Raw genomic sequence first — 11,470 nt, 5'->3', positions numbered from 1 at the left:
ACAAGTTAGTCTCTGTAGAAATTTGACTCTGGGAATTAGCCTGGAATCCAGGGACAGCATCCATGATTGTCTACTATAATATGGAAGACAGAAAGTGTATCTGTTGTACCCCAAATACCTTTTTTTCTTGAAGTTTTAAAAGTATTCTTTTATTTAGAGAAGTAGAGATATATTATTTGACATTACTTGCATGATTTTTTCTTTATTTGCTTTCTTGTCTCATTCCATTTTTCTTAACTGCTTTACAAGGTTCTTTGTATATAATTACTATCACATGGGAATAAACCTAAGTTAGGATGCAGGAGTCCAAACATCTTGGTTCTTTTTTATTCCCCTATGAGCAATAACCTTAGCAAGTCACCTACCTAGTTTTTTTCCCCCTACAGAAATGAAAAATAAAACTAATAATTTAGTTTGTGAAATAAGTTTAGAATAGGAAAACCAAACAGAAAAGTAGAAAAAATTCTGTAAGTCGAAGCTTTCCATGACTATTAGCTGAGAAATAAAAATAAACCATACAGTGACAGTTTGATCTCTTCTCTTCCTATATGGATGCCTTTGATTTCTTTTGTTTGTCTAATTGCTGTGGCTAGGACTTCCAAAACGATGTTGAAGAGCAGTGGTGAGAGTGGGCATCCCTGTCTTGTTCCAGATTTGAGTGAGAAGGCTTTCAGTTTTTCCCCATTGAGGATTATATTTGCTGTGGGTTTCTCATAAATGGCTTTGATTATATTCAGGAATGTTCCCTCTATACCCACTTTGGCGAGGGTCTTGATCATGAATGGATGTTGAACTTTGTCAAATGCTTTTTCTGCATCTATTGAGATGATCATATGATTTTTGACCTTTTTTTTGTTAATGTGGTGTATGATGCTGATTGATTTGCGTATGTTGAACCATCCTTGTGAACCTGGGATGAACCCAACCTGGTCATGGTGTATAATTTTTTTGATATGTTGTTGGATTCGGTTGGCTAAGATTTTGTTGAGAATTTTTGCATCTATATTCATCAATGATATTGGCCGATAGTTTTCTTTTTTGGTGGTATCTCTGTCTGGTTTTGGAATGAGGGTGATGGTGGCCTCATAGAATGTCTTTGGGAGTATTCCTTCTTCTTCAACCTTTTGAAAGAGTTTCAGGAGGATGGGCACCAATTCCTCTTTATATGTTTGGTAAAATTCACCTGTGAAGCCATCTGGTCCTGGACTTTTATTTGTAGGGAGTGATTTTATGAGCTCTTCAATTTCATTTCTAGTGATGGGTCTGTCCAGTTGGTCTGTTTCTGCTTGATTCAGTTTTGGCAAGCTGTAAGATTCTAGAAAATTGTCCATTTCTTCCAGATTGTCAAACTTGTTGCCATACAGTTGTTCATAGTATTCTCTTATGGTTTTTTGTATTTCTGCAGTATCCGTTGTGATTTCTCCTTTTTCATTTATAATTTTGGTTATTTGGGTTCTTTCTCTCCTCTTTTTAGTGAGTCTGGCCAGGGGTTTGTCAATTTTGTTCACCTTTTCAAAGAACCAGCTCTTGGTTTTATTAATTTTCTCTATTGTTTTTTGGGTCTCTATTTTATTGATTTCTTCTTTGATCTTTATAATTTCCTTCCTTCTGCTGACTTTAGGACTTTTTTGTTCTTCTTTTTCTAATTCGTTTAGGTGGAGGGTTAAGTTGTCAATTTGGGATCTTTCTTCTTTTTTGAGAAAGGCCTGGATTGCTATAAATTTCCCTCTGAGCACTGCTTTCGCAGCATCCCATAGATTTTGAGAGGTTGTGTCTTCATTATCATTTGTTTCAAGGTAGTTTGTAATTTCCTTCTTGATTTCCTCATTGACCCATTGGTTTTTTAGTAGCATGTTGTTGAGTCTCCATGGAGTAGGTTTTTTCTCTTTCCTTTTCCCATGGTTGATTTCTAATTTCGTGGCATTGTGGTCAGAGAAGATACTTGAGATAATTTCTATGCTCCTAAATTTATTGAGATTCGCTTTGTGTCCCAATATGTGGTCGATTCTTGAGAATGTTCCATGAGCATTTGAGAAGAATGTGTATTCTGCTTTTTTTGGATGTAGTGTCCTGAAGATATCAATTAAGTCTAACTTTTCTATTGTTTCCTTTAGGATCTCTGTTGCTTTATTGGTTTTCTGTCTAGAGGATCTGTCCATTGATGTGAGGGGGGTATTTAGGTCTCCTGCTATGATTGTATTCTCATCAATATCTCCCTTTATGTCTGTTAATATTTGTTGTGTGTATCTGGGTGCTCCTGTATTTGGGGCATATATGTTGACAATAGTAACATCCTCTCCTTGGATGGATCCCTTAATCATTAAATAGTGTCCTTCTTTGTCTTTCTTTATGCCTTTTGTTTTAAAGTCTATTTTGTCTGATATGAGTCACTGTATGCAGATGATATGATACTATACCTAGAAAACCCAAAGGACTCAACCCCAAAACTCCTTGAACTGATTAATAAATTCAGCAAAGTGGCAGGATATAAGATTAACATTCAGAAGTCAGTTGCATTTCTGTATACCAGCAATGAAACATTAGAAAAGGAATACAAAAAAATGATACCTTTTAAAATTGTACCTCACAAAATCAAATACCTCGGAATACACCTGACCAAAGAGGTAAAGGACCTATATGCCGAGAACTATAAAACTTTAATCAAAGAAATCCAAGAAGATGTAAAGAAATGGAAAGATATTCCATGCTCCTGGGATGGAAAAATCAAGATTGTGAAAATGGCCATCCTACCCAAAGCAATCTACAGATTCAATGCAATCCCTATCAAATTACCCATGACATTGTTCACAGAACTAGAACAAACAATCCAAACATTTATATGGAACCACAAAAGACCCAGAATCGCCAAAGCAATCCTGAGAAACAAAAACCAAGCAGGAGGCATAACTCTCCCAGACTTCAAGAAATACTACAAAGCCACAGTCATCAAAACAGTGTGGTACTGGTATCAAAACAGACAGACAGACCAATGGAACAGAAGAGAGAATCCGGAAATAAACCCTGACACCTATGGTGAATTAATCTTTGACAAGGGAGGCAAGAACATAAAATGGGAAAAGGAAAGTCTATTCAGCAAGCATTGCTGGGAAACCTGGACAGCTGCATGCAGAGCAATGAAACTAGAACACACCCTCACACCATGCACAAAAATAAACTCCAAATGGCTGAAAGACTTAAATATACGACAGGACACCATCAAACTCCTAGAAGAAAACATAGGCAAAACACTCTCTGACATCAACATCATGAATATTTTCTCAGGTCAGTCTCCCAAAGCAATAGAAATTCGAGCAAACATAAACCCATGGGACCTCATCAAACTGAAAAGCTTTTGCACAGCAAAGGAAACCCAAAAGAAAACAAAAAGACAACTTACAGAATGCGAGAAAATAGTTTCAAATGATGCAACTGACAAGGGCTTAATCTCTAGAATATACAAGCAACTTATACAACTCAACGGCAAAAAAACCAATCAATCAATGGAAAAATGGGCAAAAGACCTGAATAGACATTTCTCCAAGGAAGATATACAGATGGCCAACAAACACATGAAAAAATGCTCAACATTGCTGATTATAAGAGAAATGCAAATCAAAACTACCATGAGATACCACCTCACACCAGTCAGAATGGCCATCATTAATAAATCCACAGATAACAAGTGCTGGAGGGGCTGTGGAGAAAAGGGAACCCTCCTGCACTGCTGGTGGGAATGTCAACTGGTACAGCCACTATGGAGAACAGTTTGGAGATACCTTAGAAATCTATACATAGAACTTCCATATGACCCTGCAATCCCACTCTTGGGCATCTATCCGGACAAAGCTCTACTTAAAAGAGACACATGCACCCGCATGTTCATTGCAGCCCTATTCACAATAGCCAGGACATGGAAACAATCCAAATGTCCATCGACAGATGATTGGATTCGGAAGAAGTGGTATATATACACAATGGAATACTACTCAGCCATAAAAAAGGATGACATAATGCCATTTGCAGCAACATGGATGGAACTAGAGAATCTCATCCTGAGTGAAATGAGCCAGAAAGACAAAGACAAATACCATATGATATCACTTATAACTGGAATCTAATATCCAGCACAAATGAACATCTCCTCAGAAAAGACAATCATGGACTTAGAGAAGAGACTTGTGGTTGCCTGATGGGAGGGGGAGGGAGTGGGAGGGATCGGGAGCTTGGGCTTATCAGACACAGCCTAGAATAGATTTATAAGGAGATCCTGCTGAATAGCATTGAGAACTATGTCTAGATACTCATGTCGCAACAGAAGAAAGGGTGGGGGAAAAAACTGTAACTGCAATGTATACATCTAAGGATGACCTGACCCCCTTGCTGTACAGTGGGAAAATAATAATAAAAAAAAAATAAACCACAAGTAGGATAGAAGGTATTCCTGAGATTTTTTAAAAAATCTCCCTCCACTTTTAATAACATTTCACAATAATCCTTGCCAGTTGGACCATTTGACCTCTTTTTAAGTTTTTAATTCTTAAAAAAATAAAAAAAATTTATTTCCCCAATACATTTTTTTTCCTACCATACAGCATGGTGACCCAGTTAAACATACATGTATACATTCTTTTTTCTCACATTATAATGCTCCATTGTAAGCAACTAGACATAGTTCCCAGTGCTACACAGCAGGATCTCATTGCTAATCCATTCCAAAAGCTACAGTTTAGATCTATTAACCCCAGGCTCCCAATCCATCCCTCCCCCTCCCCCTTGGCAACCACAAATCTAGTCTCCAATTCCATGATTTTCTTTTCTGTGGAAAGTTTCATTTGTGCCCTATATTAGATTTAGATATAAGTAATAGCATATGGTATTTGTCTTTCTCCTTCTGACTTCCTTCACTCAGTATGAGAGTCTCTAGTTCCATCCATGTTGCTGCAAGTGGCATTATTTTGTTCTTTTTCATGGCTTAATAGTATATATACCACATCTTCCTAATCCAATCATCTGTCAATGGACCTTTGGGTTGTTTCCATGTCTTGGCTGTTGCGAATGCTATCTGTAGAAAACCCTAAGTACTCAACCCCAAAACTATTTGAACTGATCAGCAAATTCAGCAAAGCAGTAGGTTATAATATTAGCATTCAGAAATCAGTCACATTTCTGTATACTTACAATGAAATATTAGAAAAGGAATACAAAAATACAATACCTTTTAAAATCGCACCCCAAAACATCAAATACCTGGGAATAAACCTGACCAAGGAGGTAAAATACTTATATACTGAGAACTATAAAATATTAGTCAAGGAAATTAAAGAAGATGTAAAGAAATGGAAAGCTATTCCATGCTCCTGGGTTGGAAAAATTAATGTTGTAAAAATGGCCATACTACCCAAAGCAATCTACAGATGCAATGCAATCCCTGTCAAATTACCCATGACATTTTTCACAGAACTAGAACAAACAATCCAAAAATTTATATGGAACCACAAAAGACCCAGAATTGCCAAAGTAATCCTGAGGAACAAATCCAAGCAGGAGGCATCTCTCTCCCAGACTTCAGGCAATATTACAGAGCCACAGTGATCAAGACAGTGTGGGTACTGGTACCAAAAGAGACATACAGACCAATGGAACAGAATAGAGGACCCAAAAATAAACACAGACACCTATGGTCAATTAATCTTTGACAAAGGAGGCAAGAACATAAAATGGGGAAAAGACAGTCTTTTCAGCAAGTATTGCTGGGAAACCTGGACAGCCACATGCAAATCAATAAAACTAGAACACACCCTCCCACCACACATGAAAATAAACCCAAAATGGCTTGAAGACTTAAATATAAGACAAGACACCATCAAATTCCTGGAAGAGAACATAGGCAAAACATTCCCTGACATCAACTGTAAAAATGTTTTCTTAGGTCATTACCCCAAGGAAACAGAAATAAAGACAAAAATTAAACTGAAGGGACCTAATCAAACTGACAAGCTATAGCACAGCAAAGGAAACCAAAAAGAAAACAAAAAGACAACTTACAGAATGGGGGAAAATAGTGTCAAATGATGCAACTGACAAGGGCTTAATCTCTAAAATATACAAACAACTTATACAACTCGACAGCAAAAAAGCCAACAACCCAATAGAAAAATGGGCAAAAGACCTGAATAGACATTTGTCCAAAGAAGATATACAGATGGCCAATAAGAACATGAAACAATGCTAAACATCACTAATTAACAGAGAAATGCAAATAAAAATCACACCAGTCAGAGTGGCCATCATTAACAAGTCCACAAATAACAAATGCTGGAGAGGGTGTGGAGAAAAGGGAACCCTCCTGCACTGTTGGTGGGAATGTAAGCTGGTACAACCACTAGGGAGAACAGTATGGAGGTACCTTAGAAAACTCTACATAAAACTACCATATGACCCAGCAATCCCACTCTTGGGCGTATATCCAGACAAAACTTTCCTTGAAAAAGATACATCACCTCTATGTTCACTGCAGCACTATTCACAATAGCCAAGACATGGAAACAACTTAAATGTCCATAGACAGAGGAATGGATTAAGAAGATGTGGTATATATACACAATGGAATACTACTCAGCCAAAAAAAAAACAAAAGAATGCCATTAGCAGCAACATGGATGGAACTAGAGACTTTCATCCTGAGTGAAGTTAGAAAATGAAAGGAAAATACCCTATGATATCACTTATATCTGGAATCTAATATATGGCATAAATAAACCTTTCCACAGAAAAGAAACTAAGGTGGACATGGAGAACAGTCTTGTGGTTGCCAAGAGGGAGGGGCAGGGAGCAGCATGGACTGAGAGTTTTGGGTTAATAGATGCAAACTATTTCATTTTGTTGGATAAGCAATGAGATCCTGCTGCTTAGCACAGGGAACTATATTAGTCACTTGTGATGGAACATGATGGAGGATAATGTGAGAAAAAAGAATTTATATGTATATATGTGTTTGACTGGGTCACGTTGCTGTATAGTAGAAATTGACAGAACATGATAAATCAACTATAATGAAAAAAATAAAAATCATTTTTAAAAATGGAAAAAATTAGGGAGTTCCCGTCGTGGCGCAGTGGTTAACGAATCCGACTAGGAACCATGAGGTTGCAGGTTTGATCCCTGCCCTTACTCAGTGGGTTGGGGATCCCACCTTGCCATGAGCCATGGTGTAGGTCACAGACACGGCTCGGATCCCATGTTGCTGTGGCTGTGGCATAGACCAGCGACTACAGCTCCGATTTGACCCCTAGCCTGAGAACCTCCATATGCCATGGGAGTGGCCCAAGAAATGGCAAAAAAAAAGACCAAAAATTTTTTTAAAAAATATTTAAATAACAATAATAAAAATGGAAAAAACTCTGCTAAAACTTAGAAAAAAAAATAACTATGAGGTACTACCTGACACTGGCCAGAATGTCAATCATTAACGAGTCAACAAATAAAAATGTTGGAAAGGGTGTGGAGAAGAGGGTACCCTCCTTCACAGTTGGTGGGAATGTAAACTGGTACTACCACTACGGAAACAGTAAGGTGGTACCTCAGAAAACTACATTTAGAACTACCATAGGATCCAGCAATCCTGGGTATATATCTGGACAAAACTTTCATTGAAAAAGATACATGCACCCCCTATGTTCATTGCAGCACTATTCACAAAAGCAAAGACATGGAAACAACACACAAATCAACCAATGAATGGATTAAGAAGAAGCAGTAATATATACAATGGAATACTATTCAGCCATAAAAAAGAACAAAATAATGCCATTTGCAGAAACATGGATGGAACTAGAGCCTCTCATACTAAGTGAAGTAAGTCAGAAAGACAAAGGCAAATTCCATATGATATCACTTATATCTGGAATCTAATATACAGCACAAAGAACCTATCTTACAGAAAAAAAAAAAAACCTCATGGACTTGGGAAACAGACTTGTGCTTGCCAAGGGGGCAGGGGGAGGGAGTAGGGTGGACTGAAAGTTTGGGGTTAGTAGATATAAACGATTGCAATTGGAGTGGATAAGCAATGAGATCCTGCTGTATAGCACATGGAAATATATCTAGTCACTTGTGATGGAACATGATGGAGGATAATGTGATAAAGAATGTGTACGTATATACATATGTATATATGTATGACTGGGTCACTTTGCTGTACAGCAGAAATTGATAGAACATTGTAAATCAAGTATAATAGAAAAAATAAAAATCTTAATAAAAATTTAAAAAGCAAAACGTATCCAGAGTTCCCATTGTGGTGCAGCAAAAATGAATCCAACTAGGAACCATGAGGTTGTGGGTTCCATCACTGGCCTCGCTCAGTGGGTTAAGGATGCGGCATTGCCGTGAGCTGTGGTGTAGTTTGCAGATGTGGCTTGGATCTGGCATTGCTGTGGCTGTGGCTTAGGCCAGCGGCAACAGCTCCAATTAGACCCCTAGCCTGGGAACATCCATATGCCACGGGTGCGGCCCTAAAAAGACAAAAAAAAAAAAAAAAAAAAAGTGCATCCTTTCAATCCAATGGCAGGAAATGAAAGGTATTTTAACTAAGAAAACATGAGGCTGGTGAGAATTGTACTGTCTATGGTCTGAAATTAAGAAAGAAATATGTTAGGGAAAAAACATAGGAACAATGAAAGCAAAATGGAACTCAAGATAGGAGTTCCCCAAGGAATATTCTCTTAATACAGCAGATATAGGAAGGGATCTTGTTTATTCTTACAATAATCCTCTCAAACCCAGGGGACAAGCTCTCTCAGGCTTTCCATGTCTAGAGATCTGTGGACTACAAAAGACAGGCAGAATTTGAGAAAGAAATAGCTTGGTAAGATGATGAGCTTATGCTGCAAACCCAATACAAGCTATCACCTCAAATATTTTTCTACTATTTACTTTACAAATATTTTTCCCTTTTCACGAGTATAAACCTGAAAAGATTTCATAGCTGTGAATTTGAACACTCAAATCAGGTATGAGAATGAAAACAGGAGACAAGCTGAGAAGTTACTCCTATTCTCTGTCATCTTCCTAGTATTGAAGCTAAATGCCCAGCATTTAGAGCTGCTTTTCTATCTTAGGATGGACTCCTCATTGTGTTTATGGATTAGGAAAATGCTTTACTGCCTACATTTTTATTTCCATTTCTCTATATATTCTCCAAATATGTAATCTCACAATGTTCACACTTCAGTGAAGTAAATGATTTAGTACAGGAAATGTGATTGCTATTTTCTTTAAAGGGTAGGAAATTTTTTCCCCAAGTGATTTTTGATACAATATTGTTTTGTGGGTCAGAGAACAAAATATGTATCTTAAGCATTTATATGTTAAACAGGAGTAATAAATTTTTTAAAATATACAAAATATAAGTGGCCATCAAAGAAAGCTACTCTGAATTCCTTGAAGCCAGACTTTTATAGAAGTGGATTAAAATTTAACTAGTTTCTCAAATTTTTCTCTAGTTATCTATATAGCCTAGAATCCCATGGGATCCCTAGTAATGTTCCCTAATTCATATTTTTATTCTAGTCACATTAAATATTTTTCTTCTCCTTTCAGAGATTTCCCAAATTTTGAATCATTCCCTTTGTATAGGAAGCACACTAATGTCTGCGTATCTTTTCGAATTTTCTTATAGCTTTATTTTTCTCAACTTGTCTCTTCTTAAGTAAAAACCCTTCAGATGGATTCCTACTAGGTCAAGAGATAGCGGTGTAGTGGAGTAGTTTAAAATTTACCCTCTGTTAACAGCTGACTTAGGATAAGAAAAGGCAACTTGTATCAGAAAGTACAAGTTCGCAGTCACATCAGGTGGTAGGATGGCAACAGGCTCTGAATCCCTGGGAGAAACAAAAATACTATGATAAATCTAATGAAGAAAAACAGGGAGGTGAGTAACAGTTCATAACCAATATCTAACCTTTGCATTTTATAAGCTAATGGTCCAAATACTGTAAAAACTTTGTGCTGGGACTATTTATAACAACAATGCTCTCCCTCAAAATGTTGTCCAGGATGGAAAAATCCTCAGCTGGAGGACTCTAATTTCCAGCAGAGATGGTATTCCATATACTCTTCTGTCTTTGCTTTTAAGTGATGCCCAATCAAACATCAGTCACTGAATTTCTTCTCCTCGGAGTGACAGACATCCAAGAACTGCAGCCTTTGCTCTTCGTGCTTTTCCTCGCAATTTACTTGGTCATCATGGCTGGGAACGGAGCCATCCTGATGGTTGTCATCTCTGAGCCAAGACTCCATTCTCCTATGTATTTCTTCCTGGGAAACCTGTCCTGTCTAGATATCTGCTACTCCACAGTGACGCTGCCAAAGATGCTGGGGAACTTCCTCTCCTCACACAAAGCAATTTCTTTCTGGGGATGCATAAGCCAGCTTCACTTCTTCCACTTCCTCGGCAGCACAGAGGCCCTGTTGTTGGCCGTGATGGCTTTTGACTGCTTCGTGGCTATCTGCAAACCACTTCGTTACACTCTTATCATGAATCCTTGGGTCTGTACTCAAATGGCTGTCACTGTCTGGATCACTGGTTTTTTCCATGCCCTGATGCACTCCATAATGACCTCTCGCTTACACTTCTGTGGTTCCAACCATATCCATCACTTCTTCTGTGATATTAAGCCTTTGCTGAAGCTAGCCTGTGGGAACATTGAGCTTAACCAGTGGCTGCTCAACACTGTTACAGGGACTATGGCCATGGGCCCATTCTTTCTAACACTTCTCTCCTATGGCTACATTATCACCCATCTTTCCTTCAAGACCCATTCTTGTAGCATGCTTCATAAAGCACTGTCCACTTGTGCCTCCCACTTCATGGTAGTTTTTCTTTTCTTTGCTCCTGTTGTTTTCACATATATCTGTACTACCTCAGGTGGCTCCATGGACCAGGACAGGATCATTGCCATTATGTACAGTGTGGTCACTCCTGTATTAAATCCACTCATCTATACTTTGAGGAACAAGCAAGTAAAGGGAGCCTTGAGTAAGCTGGTAAAAAGAAGATTCTGACTTGAACAAATCTAGAGAAGTTTTCTGAGGCACCAAAAAACGGCATTAAGAAACTTTAGATGTTGGAGTTCCTGTCATGGCTCAGTGGTTAACCAACCTAAGACCCATGAGGATGCGGGTTCAATCTCTGGCTTCACTCAGTGGGTTAAGGATCCAGCATTGCCATGACCTGTGGTGTCGGTCACAAGCACAGCTCGGATCTAGCATTGCTATGGCTGTGGCATAGGCTGGCAGGTACAGCTCCAATTAGACCCCTAGTCTGGGAACCGCCGTATGCCACGGGTGTGGCCCTAAAAAGACAAAAGACACAAAAAAAAGAAGGTTGAGATAGGAAATTATATTGGTTCTCAAATCATTTACCATATGTATAACAGAGGGAACTAGATAAAGAAAAAATAAATGGGTC

The 11,470-nt window shown here is 38.2% G+C and overlaps 1 protein-coding gene across 1 annotated transcript; it reads left to right on the top strand.

Annotated features, from left to right (window-relative positions):
* Positions 1-10,116: 10,116 nt before the first annotated feature.
* Positions 10,117-11,064, top strand: LOC146401455 (olfactory receptor 12D1-like). Its single transcript, XM_084970397.1, has one exon. The coding sequence runs from the start codon at positions 10,138-10,140 to the stop codon at positions 11,062-11,064; it is 927 nt and encodes a 308-aa protein (XP_084826523.1). The 5' UTR covers positions 10,117-10,137.
* Positions 11,065-11,470: the final 406 nt, after the last annotated feature.

Source organism: Sus scrofa, chromosome 7 (genome assembly GCF_054392235.1).
Source record: "Sus scrofa isolate SSC_HxYL_T2T_F1_AM1 chromosome 7, Sscrofa_HxYL_maternal_Yorkshire_Landrace_v2.0, whole genome shotgun sequence".
NCBI classification, from domain to species: Eukaryota; Metazoa; Chordata; class Mammalia; order Artiodactyla; family Suidae; genus Sus; species Sus scrofa.
This window is presented reverse-complemented; position numbering and strand designations above follow the sequence as displayed.

Coding starts and splice junctions, on each gene's coding strand:
- LOC146401455 (XM_084970397.1), top strand. CDS start 10,138: ATGCCCAATCAAACATCAGTCACTGAATTTCTTCTCCTCGGAGTGACA.